The sequence below is a fragment of the Salmo trutta genome, chromosome 38, assembly GCF_901001165.1.
Source record: "Salmo trutta chromosome 38, fSalTru1.1, whole genome shotgun sequence".
Lineage (NCBI taxonomy): Eukaryota > Metazoa > Chordata > Actinopteri > Salmoniformes > Salmonidae > Salmo > Salmo trutta.
Window position 1 is genome coordinate 32,518,623 of NC_042994.1, and position 20,299 is coordinate 32,538,921.

The 20,299-nt window shown below is 42.3% G+C and overlaps 1 protein-coding gene across 1 annotated transcript; it reads right to left on the bottom strand.

The window, feature by feature from the left end:
* Nucleotides 1-205: 205 nt before the first annotated feature.
* LOC115178672 (cytochrome P450 3A27) lies at nucleotides 206-15,459 on the bottom strand. Its single transcript, XM_029739944.1, has 13 exons — nucleotides 15,167-15,459; nucleotides 14,906-14,999; nucleotides 14,534-14,586; nucleotides 11,092-11,191; nucleotides 10,773-10,886; nucleotides 8,833-8,921; nucleotides 6,600-6,748; nucleotides 4,475-4,602; nucleotides 4,090-4,168; nucleotides 3,374-3,534; nucleotides 2,674-2,900; nucleotides 1,640-1,802; nucleotides 206-605 (listed from the first exon to the last, which is right to left on the bottom strand). The coding sequence occupies exons 1-13, from the start codon at nucleotides 15,235-15,237 to the stop codon at nucleotides 495-497; spliced, it is 1,539 nt and encodes a 512-aa protein (XP_029595804.1). The 5' UTR covers nucleotides 15,238-15,459; the 3' UTR covers nucleotides 206-494.
* Between the last annotated feature and the right edge of the window lie 4,840 nt (nucleotides 15,460-20,299).

The following is a 20,299-nucleotide window of genomic DNA, read 5'->3' on the forward strand; positions in this document are numbered from 1 at the left end:
CATATCAAGAAGCTGATTAAACAGCATGATCATTACACAGGTGCACCTTGTGCTGGGGACAATCAAAGGCCACTCTAAAATGTGCAGTTTTGTTACACAACACATATTGCAATGCCACAATCAGCAATTGGCATGCTGACTGCAGGAATGTCAACCAGAGCTAATTTAATGTTCATTTCTCTACCATATGCCACTTCCAACGTTGTTTTAGAGAATTTGGCAGTACGTCCAACCGGCCTCACAACCGCAGACCACATGTAACCACACCAGCCCAGGATCATTAGCGGGGTGAGGGGGCGTGCAGAGAAGTATTTCTGTCTGTCGTATAGCCCTTTTGTGTGTGGGGGGAGAGGGTGGGAGAGAGAGAGAGAGAGAGAGAGAAAGAGTGAATGAGAGAGAGAGAGAGAGAGAGAGAGAGAGAGAGCAAGAGAGAGAGAGAGAGAGAAGGGTACTCCAGGGTAAGGTGCTCCTGCATACGGTCACGTTGTTGGACACTAAAGAGAGATAGCGGTGGTGTTGCTAGGGGTGTTGTTACGGGGCTCCAGCCTCAGTTTGATTGGTCGTTTTGGCATCAGCAGACCCTGGTTGTCCATCTCCAATGGGATCTATAGAGAATAACAGAACAGAACATAACCTTGGTTGTCCATCTCCAACAGGTTCTATAGAGAACAACAGAACAGAACAGAACATAACCTTGGTTGTCCATCTCCAACAGGTTCTATAGAGAACAACAGAACAGAACAGAACCCTGGTTGTCCATCTCCAACATGATCTACAGAGAATAACTAAACAGAACAGAACCCTGGTTGTCCATCTCCAACATGATCTATAGAGAATAACTAAACAGAACAGAACCCTGGTTGTCCATCTCCAACATGATCTACAGAGAATAACTAAACAGAACAGAACCCTGGTTGTCCATCTCCAAAAGGATCTATAGAGAATAACAAACCATGTTACAACAGGTGACCATGTTAAAAAAGGCACTGACCATGTTATTAAACAGATGGTGACCATGTTATTAAACAGGCAGTGACCCTGTTAAAACAGGCAGTGACCATGTTAAAACAGGCAGTGACCATGTTAAAACAGGCGGTGAGCATGTTAAAACAGGTACTGACCATGTTAAAAAAGGCACTGACCATGTTATAAAACAGGTGCTGACCATGTTATTAAACAGGCGGTGACCATGTTAAAACAGGCGGTAACCATGTTAAAACAGGTGGTGACCATGTTAAAACAGGTGGTGACCATGTTAAAACAGGCGGTGACCATGCTAAAACAGGTGGTGACCATGTTATAACAGACAGTGACCATGTTAAAAAAGGGTGATGACCATGTTAAAATGATGCTAACCATGTTAAAACAGGTGCTGAACATGTCAAAACAGATGTTGACCATGTAAAACAGGTGGTGACCATGTAAAACAGGCAATGACCATGCTAAAACAGGTGCTGACCATGTAAAACAGCTACTTACCATGTTAAAACAGGTGGTGACCATGTTAAAACAGGTGGTGATAATGTAAAACAGTCGCTGACCATGTTAAAACAGGTGCTGCGGCGAGTGCGGCCTCTATCTATGAATGCTACTGATGTTTGATGATGTCATATTCTGTCTGCTCAGGTGAGCGTCTCACCTCGGTCTCGTCGCAGACGGAGAAAGTGAAACTCTGGAGGATCTCGACCATGGCCAGTTTGATCATGATCAGGGCGAAACGCATCCCGATACAGTTCCTGGGCCCCGCCCCAAACGGCATGTACGTGTACGGATCAATAGACTCCTTGTTCTCCTTACTGAACCTGGACAGGGAGAGGGCAGACATATTACACATTGTATTGTAGTTGATTTGTGGTTGTGGTTCAGTCATATTACACATTGTATTGTAGTTGATTTGTGGTTGTGGTTCAGACACATTACACATTGTATTGTAGTTGATTTGTGGTTGTGGATCAGACACATTACACATTGTATTGTAGTTGATTTGTGGTTGTGGATCAGACACATTACACATTGTATTGTAGTTGATTTGTGGTTGTGGATCAGACACATTACACATTGTATTGTAGTTGATTTGTGGTTGTGGATCAGACACATTACACATTGTATTGTAGTTGATTTGTGGTTGTGGATCAGACACATTACACATTGTATTGTAGTTGATTTGTGGTTGTGGATCAGACATATTACACATTGTATTGTAGTTGATTTGTGGTTGTGTTTCAGACACATAACACATTGCACTGCAGTACTATGATGCACTGTAGTTACGTTGTAGCAAAATGTAGTAATGCTCTTGTGTTTGTATTGTGGTTGTGTTATGGTTGAATTGTGGTTGTTTTGTGGTTGTGCTGTGGTTGTATTAAGGTTGTGTTATGGTTGGATTGTGGTTGAATTGTGGTTGTATTGTTGCTGTGTTATGGTTGTATTGTGGTTGTACTGTGGTTGTATTAAGGTTGTGTTATGTTTGTATTGTGGTTGTGTTACGGTTGTATTGTGCTAGTACTGTGGTTGTATTACGGTTGTGTTATGGTTGTGTTGTGGTTGTGTTATGGTTGTACTGTGGTTGTATTAAGGTTGTGTTATGGTTGGATTGTGGTTGTGTTATGGTTGTACTGTGGTTGTGTTAAGGTTGTGTTATGGTTGGATTGTGGTTACGGTGCGGTCCAGTACCTCTCTGGTTTGAACTCCTCAGGGTCTGACCAGATCTCTGGGTCACGGTGGAGGGTCCACGTGGGAACCAGGACAATGCAGTCTTTGGGGATGACGATGCCGTTAATCTCCACCGTCTTCTTGGCGACCCTCTCCAGTCGCGGGGCGATGGGGTACAGTCTCAGAGACTCGTTCAACACACAGTCCAAATAGTCCATCTGCGTCAGAGCTTCGTACTGGATTGGAGCCTGCACCGGGGTTACATACAAATCAGTACCTCACCACATCTGGCACCGGGGTTACACACACATCAGTACCTCAACACATCTGGCACCGGGGTTACATACAAATCAGAACCTCACCACATCTGACACCGGGGTTACACAAAAATTTGTACCTCCCCACATCTGGCACCGGGATGCCATACACATCAGTACCACACCACATCTGGCACCAGGGTTACACACAGATCAGTACCTCACCACATCTGGCACCCACACAGTATCTACCTCCTCCGGCAGTTTGGTCATGGTGTGGGGGTTACCTTGTTGGGGAACACAGTATCTATCTCCTCCTGCAGTTTGGTCATGGTGTGGGGGTTACCTTGTTGGGGAACACAGTATCTATCTCCTCCTGCAGTTTGGTCATGGTGTGGGGGTTACCTTGTTGGGGAACACAGTATCTATCTCCTCCTGCAGTTTGGTCATGGTGTGGGGGTTACCTTGTTGGGGATCACAGTATCTATCTCCTCCTGCAGTTTGGTCATGGTGTGGGGGTTGGTTGCCAGGTTATAGGCCAGGAAACTCATTGTACTGCTGCTGGTCTCGTAGCCGGCGAAGATGAAGATCATGGCCTGAGACAAGATCTCATGATCAGTCAGTCCTGTGGAGGGAGAGAGAGACGAGAGGAGAGGAGACGAGAGGAGAGGAGAGGAAGGGAGAAGAGAGAGAGAGAGAGATTCCAGGTGTGTTGGTAACAGTAGTTTACAGGTGTGTGTTTGTAACAGGTGTGTGTTTGTAACAGGTGTGTGTTTGTAACAGTAGTTTACAGGTGTGTGTTTGCAACAGTAGTTTACAGGTGTGTGTATCTAACAGTAGTTTACAGGTGTGTGTTTGCAACAGTAGTTTACAGGTGTGTGTATCTAACAGTAGTTTACAGGTGTGTGTTGGTAACAGTAGTTTACAGGTGTGTGTTTAAAACAGGTGTGTGTTTGTAACAGCAGTTTACAGGTGTGTGTTTGTAATAGCAGTTTCCAGGTGTGTGTTTGTAACAGCAGTTTACAGGTGTGTGTTTGTAACAGTAGTTTACAGGTGTGTGTTTGTAATAGCAGTTTCCAGGTGTGTGTTGGTAACAGTATTTTACAGGTGTGTGTTTGTAACAGTAGTTTACAGGTGGATGTTTGTAACAACAGTTTCCAGGTGTTTGTTCGGCAGGTACCTTTAGTCTGATCCTCTCCTGTCTTTGTGTCGTTGCCTTTCTGAGAGTCGATCATCAGCTGTAAGAAATCCACCCGACTCTGGAAGCAGATAGACATGAGGTCAAATTCATCCAGTCACAATTAATACAAACAGATTCCACTGTATCTGGACCAATCACAACCAACACAAACATATTCTAATATGAATGTAGATATTTGGGTCCCAATAATAGTGTTTTTAAATTCCAACATGATATCGATATGGACGTTCCATATTGGTCACCATCACTAGTTATATTACATATTTACATAGTTATATAATAAATAAATACAGAATATTACAATACAAATACAAATGTTCAGATGAAAATATCAACATAACAATCAAATATAAAACATGTTTACAGTTGAGTTCCCAGCGTCACGTCCAGATTTGATCTTAGCCAGCGAGGCGTAAAAGAAGTCTGTCACCGCAGTCGGGAAGAAAGAAAACTTCATCTTCTCCAAGATAGGACCAGTGAAGGGAAACAAAGCTGGAGAAGGAGAGGAACGTTTTACAGAAAGTTTTAGTTTATTAATTTGACCATTTAAAAAAACAAGCACATATAAAACTTGAAAAAGCCATACATGAACATGAGTTAAATCATGGAGATTAACACACAGTAAAGTCTGGGACTTATTTCCATTGTTAAATCATGGAGGATAACACACAATAAAGCCTGGAACTTATTTCCATTGTTAAATCATGGAGGATAACACACAGTAAATTCTGGGACTTATTTCCATTGTTAGATCATGGAGGATAACACACAATAAAGCCTGGAACTTATTTCCATTGTTAAATCATGGAGGATAACACACAGTAAAGTCTGGGACTTATTTCCATTGTTAGATCATGGAGGATAACACACAATAAATTCTGGAACTTATTTCCATTGTTAAATCATGGAGAATAACAGGCAAAGTCTGGGACTTATTTCCATTGTGGTCCTCTTGAGACATGATGGCTAGACAAGATCGAACACAGTTAAGCACAGTATGGCAGTGATATTTTAATACAAAAACAGAGAAGAAGAACATTTATCTCATCGTTCCAGTTACATCATAGGGGTTATTCATATGGGCACAGAAGACATCAAACATATTTTTATTTTTAAAGCTGCCCAGAGAGGATGTTGTTTTTATGGGCAGAGGCAACTCATTCCATTCTGAGGCTCCAGTACACAAGAAAGTACCTTTCCCAGCATTGCTCCTGAACCTGTATAAGCACACATCAGCAACACCTGATCTGGTGCTGTGATTGTGTGCATCCCTAACACGAGGAAAGTAATCACTTAGATATCTGGGCGCAGGACCATAAATACTCCTGTTAACCAAACCTAGTCTAATCTGGGACACCCTAGCCTAAACAGGCAGCCAGTTGAGTTCCTGAAAGCAGCTCCTGACTATGTGAGTAAGTGGACTCACCTTCAATACTACCCTAATCAGCTTATTCTGGGCTATCTGGAGCTTCCCCTTCATAAGTTTGGATAAGCCCCCAAACCAGGAAGTACTAGCATAGTCAAAATGGCATTGAATGAGGGCAGTAGCTAGCACTTTCATGGAGTCCTCATCAAGCAGCTTGGACTTTCTAGCCAAAAACTTAGTCCTGACATTAACCTTCCCTAGAACCTTATTGGCCATGCTCACACCTCCCAAGCTTCCATCAAGGATACATCCCAAGTAGCTAACAGAGGTTTAAGTAGACAGCACCTCACCCCCTAACTCCACTCTGATTTTAGAGGACCTACTCAATTTAGGTCTGGATGCAAAAATATTTGCTTCAGTTTTCCCTAAGTGCAGAAATAGCTTAATATCTCCAAGCCATTTTCTAATGGTTAGTAAGCTCTGTGCTAAATATGCTCTCCAACATAGTTTTAATTTTGTGAGACACCAGAAGTGTAGTCATCCGCATAAAGAAAAAGACGGCAAGAACAAGCATCTTTCATATCATTAATATACAATTAAAACAGCAGAGGCCCAAGCACACTCCCCTGCGGAACGCCACAAGTCATTGGTTTTGCCTGAGACAGTGAACCGTTAACCTCTATTACTTGCTCCCTTCCTGATAAATAGGACTTTACCCAGCCTAGAGGGATACTGTTTAACCCCAGTGCCTCCAGTTTGGAGATGAGGAGACAGTGGTTAACTGTATCAAAGGCCTTCTGTAGGTCAAGCAGTACCATTCCACACAGATTTCCCTCATCAATCTCTTTCCTGATGAAGCCAGTTAAGTAAAGTAGACATGAATCAGTGGAGTATGTTTTTCTTAAACCCGACAGAAAATCATACCTTTTTTTGTTAAAATATTCACACATTTGCTCATGTACAACTCTCTCCAGGATCTCTGATGTTACACAGAGGATAGATACAGGCCTATAATTCCCAGGGTCAGACTTTATATCATTCTTATACAGAGGTATATAACTTTATAGGATTAAAAAGTACAACTTTGCGTCCTGTGTGTCTGCGCATGCGTGTGTGGTCTCACCGACGAGGAGGAACAGTGGGTTGAACAGGTCAAACTTGAGCATCTTCTTGACGTTGGAAACGAAGGGGTCTGAAGGGTTGTTCAGAGAGTCAATGTCCACACTGAAGGCTGTGCTGGTGACCACGTCCATACTGTAGGGCCCAAAGAACCTGCAACACAACCACAATTACACACCACACAGCTACTGACCTCACAACTACTGACCACAACTACTGACCACACAACTACTGACCACAACCACACAACTACTGACCACACAACTACTGACCACACAACTACTGACCACAACCAAACAGTTACTGACCAAACAACAACTGACCACAACCACAAAACTAGTGACCACAATCACTCAACTATAGACCACAACCACACAGTTACTGACCACAACTACTGACCTCAACTACTGAACACAACTACTGACCACAACTACTGACCACAACCACACAACTACTGACCACAACCACACAACTACTGACCACACATCTACTGACCACACAACAACAGTGGCAAGACAAAGTATGTGAACCCTTTGGAATTACCTGTATTTCTGAATAAATTTGTTATAAAATTTGATCTGATTTTCATCTTAGTCACAACAGTAGACAAACACAGTGTGCTTAAACTAATAACACAAATTATTGTATTTTTCTTGTCTATATTGTATACATCATTTAAACATTCACAGTGTAGTTTGGAAAAAGTATGTGAACCCCGAGGCTAATGACTTTTCCAAATGCTAATTGGAGTCAGGAGTCAGCTAACCTGGAGTCCAATCAATGAGACGAGATTGGAGATGTTGGTTAGAGCTGCCCTGCCCTATAAAAAACACTCACAAAACCTGAGTTTCCTATTCACAAGAAGCATTGCCTGATGTGAACCATGCCTCGAACAGAAGAGGTCTCAGAAGACCTAAGATTAAGAATTGTTGACTTGCATAAAGCTTGAAAGGGTTACAAAAGTATCTCTAAAAGCCTTGATGTTCATCAGTCCACGGTAAGACAAATTGTCTATAAATGGAGAAAGTTCAGCACTGTTGCTACTCTCCCTAGGAGTGGCCATCCTGCAAAGATGACTGCAAGAGCACAGTGCAGAATGCTCAATGAGGTTAAGAAGAATCCTAGAGTGTCAGCTAAAGACTTACAGAAACCTCCGGAACATGCTAACATCTCTGTTGATGAGTCTACAATACGTAAAACAATAAACAAGAATAATGTTCATGGGAGGACACCACAGAAGAAGCCAATGCTGTCCAAAAAAAACAATTTCTGCACGTCTGAAGTTCGCAAAAGTGCACCTGGATGTTCCACAGCGCTACCGGCAAAATATTTTGTGGACAGATGAAACTACAGTTGAGTTGTTTGGAAGGAACACACAACACTGTGTGTGGAGAAATAAAGGCACAGCACACCAACATAAAAATCTCTTCCCAACTGTAAAGTATGGTGGAGGGAGCATCATTGTTTGGGGCTGCTTTCCTGTCTCAGGGCCTGGACAGCTTGCTATCATCAACGGAAAAATGTATTTCCAAGTTTATCAATACTTTTTGCAGGAGAATGGAAGGCTATCTGTCCGCCAATTGAAGCTCAACAGAAGTTGGGTGATGCAATAGGACAACGACCCAAAACACAGAAGTAAATCAACAACAGAATGGCTTCAAGAGAAGAAAATACTCCTTCTGGAGTGGCCCAGTCAGAGTCCTGACCTCAACCCGATTAAGATGCTGTGGCAGGACCTCAAGAGAGCGGTTCACACCAGACTTCACAAGAATATTGCTGAACTGAGACAGTTTTGTAAAGAGGAATGGTCCAAAATTCCTCCTGATCATTGTGCAGGTCTGATCCACAACTACAGAAATCGTTTGGTTGAGGTTATTGCTGCCAAAGGAGGGTCAACCAGTTATTAAATCCAAGGGTTCACATACCTCTTCCACCCTGCACTGTGAATGTTTACACGGTGTGTTCAATAAAGACATAAAAACGTATAATTGTTTGTGTGTTATTAGTTTAAGCACACTTTGTCTTGTTGTGACTTAGATGAAGATCAGATCAAATTTGATGACCATTTATGCAGAAATCCAGGGAATTCCAAAGTGTTCACATACTTTTTCTTGCCACTGTATGTATATATATATATATATATTTATATGTTTTAATATATATATGTATGTATGTGTATTACAATTAAGACTCAGAGGTGTAAGGTGAAATGTCAGAGGTTAGAGGTCAGGACTCACTCCTTCACTTCGATGGTCTGGTCTTTATCTGCCTGCTTCTTCATTCCGCTCAGCAGGTTAGAAGAGTGCTGCTTCATGATACCAAACATCTATATATATATATAGAGAGAGAGAGACAGAGAGAGAGAGAGAAAGAGGTTAGCAGAGTGCTGCTTCATGATTAGGGTTGAATGGCCGAGAGTTACCGCACAAAACCACTTCCTTTTCCTGGGATAAATAACTAAGAGACACCAGTAAATTATGCTCCTTAGCTCTTGGATTCCCATTCAGGAAAAGCTAGACTAGAATAGCTTGCTGGACATTATTGTTGTTACATTTCCTATACAAATAGACTAATCGAAGAGGGATGCAAGCTCTTGTTTGCTGAATGTTAAATAGAGCAGCCAATAGAAATCACGGGTAGTTTGAAAGAGTGAACGCACAATGGTGGTAAGCTGTAGCAGTTATTTATTCAGACCCATAACCATTCAGATGGTGGTAAACTATAGCAGTTATTAATTCAGACCCATAACCATTCAGATGGTGGTAGACTATAACAGTTATTTATTCAGACCCATAACCATTCAGATGGTGGTAAACTATAACAGTTATTAATTCAGACCCATAACCATTCAGATGGTGGTAAGCTGTAGCAGTTATTTATTCAGACCCATAACCATTCAGATGGTGGTAGACTATAGCAGTTATTTATTCAGACCCATAACCATTCAGATGGTGGTAGACTATAGCAGTTATTTATTCAGACCCATAACCATTCAGATGGCGGTAAACTATAACAGTTATTTATTCAGACCCATAACCATTCAGATGGCGGTAAACTATAAAGGTTATTTATTCAGACCCATAACCATTCAGACCCATAACCATTCAGATGGTGGTAAACTATAGCAGTTATTAATTCAGACCCATAACCATTCAGACCCATAACCATTCAGATGGTGGTAAACTATAGCAGTTATTTATTCAGACCCATAACCATTCAGACCCATAACCATTCAGACCCATAACCATTCAGATGGTGGTAAACTATAGCAGTTATTTATTCAGACCCATAACCATTCAGATGGCGGTAAACTATAGCAGTTATTAATTCAGACCCATAACCATTCAGATGGCGGTAAACTATAGCAGTTATTAATTCAGACCCATAACCATTCAGATGGCGGTAAACTATAGCAGTTATTTATTCAGACCCATAACCATTCAGATGGTGGTAAACTATAGCAGTTATTTATTCAGACCCATAACCATTCAGATGGTGGTAGACTATAGCAGTTATTAATTCAGACCCATAACCATTCAGATGGTGGTAAACTATAGCAGTTATTTATTCAGACCCATAACCATTCAGATGGCGGTAAACTATAACAGTTATTTATTCAGACCCATATAACCATTAAATCTTCGTGAAGAGAAGTGAAAGCCATCTGCATCTAATAGTCCTATATTATTACATTTACATTTAAGTCATTATGATTCAAGCATTTCATTAGAATGAAGAACATAGGGGTCCTGGGTGGTGCAGCGGTCAAAAGCACTGCACAGCCTGTGTCACAACCGGCCTTGACCGTGAACCCTATAGGATGGCACACAATTGGCCTATCGTGCTCTAGCGACTTCTTGTGACAAGGCCGGGCGCCTGCAAACTGACTCGGGTTATCAGTCGAACGAAGTTTCACATTAGTAATGCTGACATCCAGGTAAAACAGGAAGTAGGTGGTCAGGCGGGTCATGTTTCAGAGGACGCATGACTCCACCTTTGAATAATAATGTAAATAAGGTATCTATAATAAGTTTATAAAGAGTTTATAACAAGCTATAATGAGTTATATAGAGTTTATAACAAGCTATAATGAGTTATATAGAGTTATAACAAGTTATAAAGTGTTTATAACATGTTGATAAAACATAGAAAGGGAGAGATGGAGGGATGGTTCTACCTCTTTTAGTCGTCCAGAGGTAAAGGAAGGTGAGAGGACACTGCGGATCCGTCTCCATGTATCGTCCTCGGCGACGGACAACGCATCAAATAGCTCGCCGTTCAGATGGAAGTTCTAAAACATGGAGGACAGTTGTATTAAATATCAAACAGCTCGCCGTTCAGAATTAATTTCTGAAACACAAAAAAAGGAATTAATAATATCAGTAATAATGTTAGGATTATTATTATTGAGATTATTATTAGGGGATGTGTGTGTGTGTGTGTGTGTGTGTGTGTGTGTGTGTGTGTGTGTGTGTGTGTGTGTGTGTGTGTCTCACCCTGCGGTTGGTGAAGATGTTGTAACACTCTTTAATCAGGACGGTCTTGATCATGCTTTTGTCCATGATACACAGAACAGGCTGCCTCCCATCATAGATCCTTCACAGAGGAGAAACACACCTGGCTTTAATCACTATATATACACCTACATGGTACACAGAACAGGCTGCCTCCCATCATAGATCCTTCACAAATATAACTATGGTCATTATGGCCAAACAGTTCTATTTTAGTTTCATCAGACCAGAGGACATTTCTCCAGAAAGTACAAACTTTGTTCCCATGTGCAGTTGCAAACCGTAGTCTGGCTTTTTTATGGCGGTTTTGGAGCAGTGGCTTCTTCCTTGCTGAGCGGCCTTTCAGGTTATGTCGATATAGGACTCGTTTTGCTGTGGATTTCCTCCAGCATACTCACAAGGTCCTTTGCTGTTGTTCTGGGATTGATTTGCACTTTTCACACGAAAGTACGTTCATCTCTAGGAGACAGAACGCGTCTCCTTCCAGAGCGGTATGACGGCTGCATGGTCCCATGGTATTTATACTTGCGTACTATTGTTTGTACAGATGAACATGGTACCTTCAGGCATTTGGAAATTACTCCTAAGGATAAACCAGACTTGTGGAGGTCTACAATATTTCTTTTGATGTCTTGGCTGATTTCTTTTGATTTTCCCATGACGTCAGGCAAAGAGGCACTGAGTTTGAAGGTAGACCTTGAAATACATCCACAGGTACACCTCCATTTGACTCAAATGATGTCAATTAGCCTATCAGAAGCTTCTAAAGCCATGACATCATTTTATGGAATATTCCAAGCTGTAAAGGCACAGTCAACTTAGTGTATGTAAACTTCTGACCCACTGAAATTGTGATACAGTGAATTATAAGTGAAAAAATCTGTCTGTAAACAACTGTGAAAAAATCTGTCTGTAAACAACTGTTGGAAACATGCACAAAGTAGATGTCCTAACCGACTTGCCAAAACTATAGTTTGTAAACAAGAAATTTGTGGAGTTGTTGAAAAACAAGTTTTAATGACTCCAACCTAAGTGTATGTAAACTTCCGACTTCAACTGTAGATCCTTCACAGAGGAGAAACACACACCTAGCTTTAACCACTATATATACACCTACATGGTACACAGAACAGACTGCCTCCCATCATAGATCCTTCACAGAGGAGAAACACACCTGGCTTTAACCACTATATATACACCTACATGGTACACAGAACAGACTGCCTCCCATCATAGATCCTTCACAGAGGCATTTTGTTAAATTACAGCCCTATTCTAATATTGATTAAATACATTTTAAAAACTCATAAATCTACACACAATACCGCATAACGAGAAGCGAAAACGGCTTTTAACCTTATTTACATAAGTATTCAGACCCTTTGCTATGCGACTCCAAATTGAGCTCAAGTGCATTCTGTTTCCATTGATCTACAACTTGATTGGAGTCCACCTGTGGTAAATTCAATTGATTGGACATGATTTGGAAAAGCACACACCTGTCTATATAAGGTCCCACAGTTGACAGTGCACGTCAGAGCAAAAACCAAGTGATGAGGTTGAAGGAATTGTCCGTAGAGCTCCGAAACAGGATTGTGTCGAGGCAAAGATCTGGGGAATGGCACCAAAACATGTCTGCAGCATTGAAGGTCCCCGAGAACACAGTGGCCTCCATCATTCTTAAATGGAAGAAGTTTCGAACCACCAAGACTCTTCCTAGAGCTGGCCGTCCGGCCAAACTGAGCAATGGGGGGAGAAGGGCTTTAGTCAGGGAGGTGACCAAGAACCCGATGGTCACTCTGACAGAGTTCTAGGGTTCCTCTGTGGAGATGGGAGAACCTTCAAGAAGGACAACCATCTCTGCAGCCCACCATCCATCAAGCCTTTTATGGTAGAGTGGCCAATCGAACATCTCTGGAGAGACCTGAAAATAGCTGTGCAGCGACGCTCCCCATTGAACCTGACAGAGCTTGAGAGGATCTGCAGAGAAGAATGGGAGAAACTCCCCAAATACAGGTGTGCCAAGCTTATAGCATCATACCCAAGAAGACTTGAGGCTGTAATTGCTGCCAAAAGTGCATCAACAAAGTACTGAGTAAAGGGTCTGAATACTGATAGTGTAAATGTGATATTTCTGGGGGGGTTTTATACATTTGCAAAAATGTATAAAAATCTGTTTTTGCTTTGTCATTATGGGGTATTGTGAGTAGATTGATGAGAGGGGAAAACGATTTAATCCATTTTAGTATAAGGCTGTAACATAACAAAATGTGGAAAAAGTGAAGGGGTCTGAATACTTTCCGAATGCACTACATACACCTACATGGTACACAGAACAGACTGCCTCCCATCATAGATCCTTCACAGAGGAGAAACACATGGTTGGGGAGTAACGGATTACATGTAAGGGATCTTTTTTTAAACGTTAACTGTAATCTGTTACATTAACAGCAAAAAAATATTGTAATCAGATTACAGATATTTTTGAAAAACTAGATGATTACTTTGAGGATTACTTTAAATTCAGAAAAGATGTTTGTGAAAAAATATCTTTGACACTTCTCTGTTTTCTCAATGACATTCAAATCAGCATTGAAAAGAGCCGCAAGTTTAAGTTTGTTTAATCCTATTATTATATATAGTAGTGTTAGGTTCTGATTTCTTGACTTATGAAATCATGAAATATACTTATTCCTGTCACTGAGGGAGAGAGGGGAATTTATCATGTTTACATTATGTCAGGATATGTTATTGTCATGGATCCTATGAGAGGAGGATAAGACAACATAACAGCCGTGAGTCGGGGAGGAGTGAGCACCTTGAGGCAGAGGTCAGGTCAGATGAAGAACAGGAATCACTAAGGTTCTGTATTGGCTGTTCAGATGTGTAGGAGGAGACTCAGCGTAGGAGAAAGGGTTAAACATCAGTGTTTGTGTGAATATGTATTTTGTCTGATGCAGCTGTATTGACGCTAATGAGCGAATAAACTTGATTTAAGCTTTACTAATCATCCGTGAGTTTTACTGGGTTCATTTAGAACCTAACAGTAGAAAGTGATATGTTAGAAGAAGCCTACATAACCAACCCAGGAAGTAAAATGTATTGCCTCTTAATAAAGGGAAAGTCATCTAAAAGTAACTGAATGTAATCAGATTACGTTACTGAGTTTGGGGTAATGTTGGACAGGTAAAACTAGTAACTGTAACGGATTACATTTAGAAAGTAACCTACCCAACACTGGAAACCCACACATTTATTAACCACCTCTTATAAAATTACATAGAAAACATTATTCTGGTTTTGGTTGGCATTACTAATACTATTCCTCATGGTCACATGACAACTTGAGCAGGTGATGAATTGTAAGGAAAGAGGATATTCCAGTTGTGAGTCATCCTAGTACGGCACAGCCAACTGAACTCACCCCCAGATTCTCCCGTACTTCTGAAAGCACTCTGTGTCAAAGTTAGTGAAACCCTGCAGAGAGAGATAGAAAAAAAGAAACTGCTGATTCATGCCTGGCCATGCCCTAGGAGATCATGTAGGTGTGTCTTACACCTGAACAGAGAACACACCTGAAACAGGTGAGGGTTGAGGAGGGTTTGTTATTTTCTATGGTACCCAGGGTCAAGCAACACTTCTAGACTGATCATGTCTCATATTACCTTGTATTTATCTATTGTTAAAACAACCGGCTAGTCCTCTTTTTCCTTCTCAATGTATTATTTTACATGGGAGAAAACTAACACTATTGTTTAAAATATGAGAGAGATGTTTATTCTGAATGGGTACTAACCTTTTTATACTCCATCATTGTGCCAAAGTAAGGTAGGGGTTTGGGACCAGGGACACCCATCTTAGTGAAAACACCATAGGGCCAGTACCCATACCTGTACACACAAGTTAACTAGTAATATGTTCTAGAGAAGTATACAAAATATTTATCTTATCTTGCATTGTTGGAAAATGACCCGTAAGTAAGCATTTCACTGTTAGTCTACACCGGTTAACTACGATAAATGTGACAAATAACATTTGATTTGATGTAAGTCCTTACACTACTATTAGGGTGATGAGGAGGGCCAGGAGGGTCCAGGTCTCAGCGGAGAAGTATGGCAGAAAACTCATAATCTTTCCTCTGGTTTGGCTCACTGCCGCTTCTGAAAACAAAGGTTCCGATTTCTCTCAGGTTCGTTTGAGTTCACTTGGCCAATGGTCTGACAGGTTTTGAGTCTGTCCGGTTCTAGTGTGGTTCTTCTGTGCACGCGGCAGATCTGAACTACCGACCGTTGCTCTTCTCCGTACTCTGTTTGAGACCGTGCAGGTTACAAGTGGTTATTGTATCCCGTCGGAAAGCACATGTGTGATGGTAGCTAGAATAAGGATGAGCCACAATGGAATTTGCGGTTCGACTTCAAAATAAAAGTCCCATACTGTAACTGATGCAAACGGATAAAAATAGTGGATATAATGCCATATTTGGACAAGATAATGCTGAACAGGGTTAGAATGTTGTTATATGAATTAAACAAAAGACAATATGTAGTTCATTTGACACAAAAAATAGTTGAAGTCGCACTCTGGCTGTATTATAATTGATTTGGGACATACTTCTATTTTACTGTACAGCGTTACCTCTGGATCTTGGGTCCATGAAATGTGAAGAGTTTACACAAGTATTAGCATCGTAGCTCTTATTGCAGGACTTTAACTGTGGGAAATCACCTCACAATTCCATAAGTTTATTTTAAAAAGAATAACATTTAACCTTTATTTACCTAGGTAAGTCAGTTAAGAACAAATTCTTATTTACAATGACGGCCTACCCCGGCCAAACCCAGACGATGCTGGGCCAATTGTGTGCCACCCTATGGGACTCCCAATCACGTCCGGATGTGATACAGCCCGCATTCAAATCAGGGACTTTAGTGACGCCTCTTGCACTGAGATGCAGTGCCTTAGACCGCTGTGCCACTCGGGAGCCCTGTACATTGCAATATGAATGTTCAATAGGCACTATAGGCTGAATTGTGAGGTGATTTCCCACAGTTAAAGTCCCGCAATAAGAGCTACAATGCTAATTTTTGTGTAAACTCATTCTAATTATAATCCGTGGGTGTCAATGACTAGGTTGGTAGCCCACGTCATGAACCCCAGATCCATAAGGCTGTACCCCATGTCATGAACCCCAGATCCATCAGGCTGGTACCCCACGTCATGATCCCAAGATCCATAAGGCTGGTACCCCATGTCATGAACCCCAGATCCATAAGGCTGGTACCCCATGTCATGAACCCCAGATCCATAAGGCTGTACACTGAAGGTATGTTGCAGTCCTGAAGACTATACATCTACAGTGCAATTTTATCAGATTTTATTTGGTGTCAAATTAACTAATTATTATCTTTTGTTGAATTTATATAACATTATTCCAACCTTGTTTTCGAATTATCTCGTCCAAATGTAGCATGATTCCATTTGTATCCGTTTGCATCAGTTTCAATTGGTAACTTTTATTTTGAAAACCGAACCACCGATTCTACTATTGTTGCTCAGGCAAATGTTGTTCACGACAAACACGCAATAAGGAGATAGGAGGGAGACTGTGTGAGAGGTCAATGCGAAGTAGTGATATTTATTCTCCCTTTTGTACTTGAACTATTTGCACATCATTACACCACTGTGTGTAGACATAATATGACATTTGAAATCTGGATGTGGAAAAGTGTTCATCTGGATATTTACTTTGGTCGAAAGGATGGTTAAAATCAAAAACACAATAACAAGCTAACTCACTTCCTCGTTACATTAGGAGACTCGCGTGCGCGCGCACACACACACACGTTAACTCCGCCTGACCCTCACAGCCACTCAGCTGTAATCGTCAGTCCTGGTGCCGTGCCAACAGTAACAACACAGCATTTTCCATACACAACAGTAAATCACAGATAGAGCAACGAGCCAGATGTTTCACCGGATAAATAAATCTGAAGCATCCGGTTGGTATTTCCACTCCCGCCAAATATGGTGATGAGCAGCCATGGCCGTCAGTGGGAGAAGACGGAGCGAGATTCTCATTGATGAAACATTTTATCTCAGTCGGTTTTCTGTTTCCCAAACTAGAATCTGTTGTCGACTTTAGCCTTTGCCAAAGTTACAAAAAAATGGGGTTGTTTAGGATGAGTGCAAGGGCGAATTGAGTCAATGCACATATTAACCTCACAGAGTAGGTGTTCCCTAACGGAAATCAAATCAAATTGTATTAGTCACATGCGCCCAATACAACAGGGGTAGACCTTACAGTGAAATGCTGATTTACGAGCCCCTAACCAACAACGCAGTTTCAAAATACACAGATAAGAATAAGAGATAAAAGTAACAAGTAATTAAAGAGCAGCAGTGAAATAACAATAGTGAGACTATATACAGGGGGTTACCGATACAGAGTCAATGTGCGGGGGCACCGGTTATTTGAGGTGGTATGTACATGACGGTAGAGTTATTCAAGTGACTATGCATAGATGATAACAGAGAGTAGCAGTGGTGTAAAGAGGGGTGAGAGGGTGGGGGGGGCACTGCAAATTGTCTGGGTAGCCATTTGACTAGATGTTCAGGAGTCTTATGGCTTAGGGTTAGAAGCTGTTTAGAAGCCTCTTGGACCTAGACTTGGCGCTCCGGTACCGCTTGCCATGCGGTAGCAGAGAGAACAGTCTATGACTAGGGTGGCTGGAGTCTTTGACAATTTTTAGGGCCTTCCTCTGACACTGCCTGGTATAGAGGTCCTGGATGGCAGGAAGCTTGGCCCCAGCGATGTACTGGGCCGTTCGCACTACCCTCTGTACTGCCTTGCGGTCAGAGGCTGAGCAGTTGCCATAAAAGGCAGTGATGCATCCAGTCAGGATGCTCTCGATGGTGCAGCTGTAGAACCTTTTGAGGATCTGAGGACCCATGCCAAATCTTTTCAGTGTCCTGAGGGGGAATAGGTTTTGTCGTGCCCTCTTCACGACTGTCTTGGTGTGCTTGGACCATGTTAGTTTGTTGATGATGTGGACACCAAGGAGTTTGAAGCTCTCAAACTGCTCCACTCCAGCCCCGGCTGTCACGGTCGTCGTAATGGATGGACCAAGGCGCAGCGGGTATGTGAATGCTCATTTTATTTAACACGAAACAAAACAAGAAAACGATGAACGGACGACAAACAGCCTTGTAGGCTCACACAGCAGTACAAAGAACAATCTCCCACAATCCCCAAAACAAACAAACTCCTAATTATAGGACCTTCAATCAGAGGCAACAATAACCAGCTGCCTCCAATTGAAGGCCCCAATCCCAAATACTAAACATAGAAATAAACACCCTAGAAACAGACATAGAACTGTACAACATAGAACTAAACCAAAAACCCCGGAAACATAAATAAAACGCCCCTCTACATAAACACACACTCAAAACCATATAAAACAAATACCCCCTGCCACGTCCTGACCAAACTATAATAACAAATAACCCCTTTACTGGTCAGGACGTGACACCGGCGATAAGAATGGGGGCGTGCTCGGTCCTCTTTTTCCTGTAGTCCACAAACATCTCCTTTGTCTTGATCACGTTGAGGGAGAGGTTGTTGTCCTGGCACCACACGGCCATGTCTCTGACCTCCTCCCTTTAGGCTGTCTCGTCGTTGATCAGGCCTACCACTGTTGTGTCATCAGCAAATGTAATGATGGTGTTGAAGTCATGCCTGGCCATGCAGCCTTGAGTGAACAGGGAGTACAGGAGGGGACTGAGCACGCACCCCTGAGGGGCCCCAGTGTTAAGGATCAGCATGGCGCATGTGTTGTTACCTACCCTTACCACCAGGGGGTGGCTCGTCAGCAAGTCCAGGATCCAGTTGCAGAGGTAGGTGTTTCGTCCCAGGGTCCTTAGCTTATTGATTTGAGGGCGCTATGGTGTTGAACCCTGAGCTGTAGTCAATGAATAGCACTCTCACGTAGGTGTTCCTTTTGTCCAGGTGGGAAAGGACGGTGTGGAGTGCAATGGAATTTGCATCATCTGTTGATCTTTTGGGGCGGTATGCGAATTGGAGTGGGTCTAGGGTTTCTGGGATGATGGTGTTGATGTGAGCCATGACCAGCCTTTCAAAGCACTTCATGGCAACAGACGTGAGTGCTATGGGTCAGTAGTCATTTAGGGAGGTTACCTTAGTGTTCTTGGGCACAGGGACTATGGTGGTCTGCTTAAACATGTTGGTATTACAGACTCGGACAGGGAGAGGTTGAAAATGTCAGTGAAGACACTTGCCAGTTGGTCAGCTCGTAGTACACGTTCTGGTAATCTGTTTGGCCCAGCGGCCTTGTGAAGGTCTTACTCACATCGGCTGTGGAGAGCGTGATCACACAGTCTTGTGGAACAGCTGGTGCTCTCATGCATGGTTCAGTGTTATTTGCCTCGACGCGAGCATAGAAGTAGTTTAGCTCGTCTGGTAGGCTTGTGTCACTGGGCAGCTCTCGGCTGTGCATCCCCTTGTAGTCTTTAATGGTTTGCAAGCCCTGCCACATCCGACGAGCGTCAGAGACGGTGTAGTATTGATGCTTTGCCTGTTTGATGGTTCCTCGGAGGGCAAAGCGGGATTTCCAATTATCTTCCGGGTTAGAGTCCCACTCCTTGAAAGCGGCAGCTCTAGCCTTTAGCTCAGTGCGGATGCTGACTGTAATCCATGTTTTCTGGTTGGGTTATGTACTTACGGTCACTGTGGGGACGACGTCATCGATGCACTGATTGATGAAGCCAGTGACTGATGTGGTGTCCTCCTAATGCCATCGGAAGAATCCCGGAACATATTCCAGTCTGTGCTAGCAAAACAGTCCTGTAGCTTGGCATTTGCTTCATCCGACAAATTTTCTGTTGACCGATTCACTGGTGCTTCCTGCTGTAAGTTTTCCTGCATTAAAGTCCCCAGCCACTAGGAGCGCCGCCTCTGGATGAGCGTTTTCCTGTTTGCTTATGGCAGTATACAGCTCATTGAGTGCAGTCTTAGTGTGCCAGCATCGGTTTGTGCTAGTAAATAGACAGCTACAAAGAATATAGATGAAAACTCTCTTGGTAAATAGTGTGGTCTACAGCTTATCATGAGATACTCTACCTCAGGCGAGCAAAACCTCAAGACTTCCTTAGATATCATGCACCGGCTGTT